The sequence below is a fragment of the Oxyura jamaicensis genome (genome assembly GCF_011077185.1).
Source record: "Oxyura jamaicensis isolate SHBP4307 breed ruddy duck chromosome 22 unlocalized genomic scaffold, BPBGC_Ojam_1.0 oxy22_random_OJ68650, whole genome shotgun sequence".
In the NCBI taxonomy this organism is placed as follows: Eukaryota; Metazoa; Chordata; class Aves; order Anseriformes; family Anatidae; genus Oxyura; species Oxyura jamaicensis.
In genome coordinates this window covers 527-1515 of record NW_023304598.1, presented here as the reverse complement: position 1 = coordinate 1515, position 989 = coordinate 527, and the positions used below count along the sequence as shown (strand labels likewise).

General features: G+C 69.3%; 1 protein-coding gene across 1 annotated transcript in view; it reads left to right on the top strand.

Moving 5' to 3' along the window:
• Positions 1-6: 6 nt before the first annotated feature.
• LOC118158210 (dematin-like) overlaps positions 7-989 on the top strand; it is a gene marked incomplete at both ends in the record, with an annotated part of 1223 nt that continues 240 nt past the window's right edge. Inside the window, 5 exons of the mRNA XM_035312837.1 lie at positions 7-145; positions 246-355; positions 460-565; positions 689-753; positions 847-918. Of these exons, the coding sequence (XP_035168728.1) occupies positions 7-145; positions 246-355; positions 460-565; positions 689-753; positions 847-918 (492 nt within the window). The remainder of the gene's footprint in view (positions 146-245; positions 356-459; positions 566-688; positions 754-846; positions 919-989) is intronic.

The following is a 989-nucleotide window of genomic DNA, read 5'->3' as shown; positions in this document are numbered from 1 at the left end:
TCCGGCCCCCACCACGGGAAGCACCTCATAGAGGATCTGATCATCGAATCGTCCAAGTTCCCCGCGGCGCAGCCCCCCGACCCCAACCAGCCTGCCAAAATCGAGACCGACTACTGGCCGTGCCCCCCGTCCCTGGCCGTCGTGGGTAGGTGGGGGGTGGGATGGTTTATCTCCCCCCCCCCCCAGGAGACCCCCAGGGGGTGTCGGGGATGGGGCTGGGCAAAAATCCCCCTTTTTTCCCCCAGAGACGGAGTGGAGGAGGAGGATGGCCTCCAAGAGAGGGGAGGAGGAAGAGGAGGACCTGACGGAGGAGATGAAGAACCTGCGGGAGCTCCAGAGGCAGGAGCTGAGCAAGGTGAGGGGAGACCGGGTTTGGGCGTGAGGGGGGGGTCTGGGGACGTGCCAGCCCTGACCCCCCCCTTCCCCCCCCTTCCCCCCCGCATGTCCCTTGTCCCCAAGGTCACCTCCAACCTGGGGAAGCTGATCCTGAAGGAGGAGATGGAGAAATCGCTCCCCATCCGGAGGAAAACCCGCTCGCTGCCGGACCGGACGCCCTTCCACACGTGTGCGTGGGACACGGCGGCACCCAGAGGCTCTGTCCCCGTCCCCTTCCCCTCCCAGCGCCCTCCCAGTACCCTCCCAGTGCCCTCCCAGCACCCTCACCCCCCCATCTCCTGCTCTCTTGCAGCGCTGCACATGGGCAGCTACAAGAGCTCCTCGCTGCCCGCCTCCGGCCGCAGCACCCTGACCCGGGTGAGTGGGCGGGGGGCTCCCCGCGGGAGGGGGGCCGGGCGGGGGCACCCCTCTGACGCTGTCCCCTTTGTGTCCCCTTGTGTCCCCTGCCAGCTGCAGTCGGCGGAGTTCAGCTCGGCAAGCAGCGAGAAGGGGAGTCCGGGTGAGCGGCGGCACGGGGACACCCCTGGGGGACACCCCTGGGGGACACCCCTGGGGGACACCCCTGGGGGACATCCCTGGGGACCGGGGGGGGG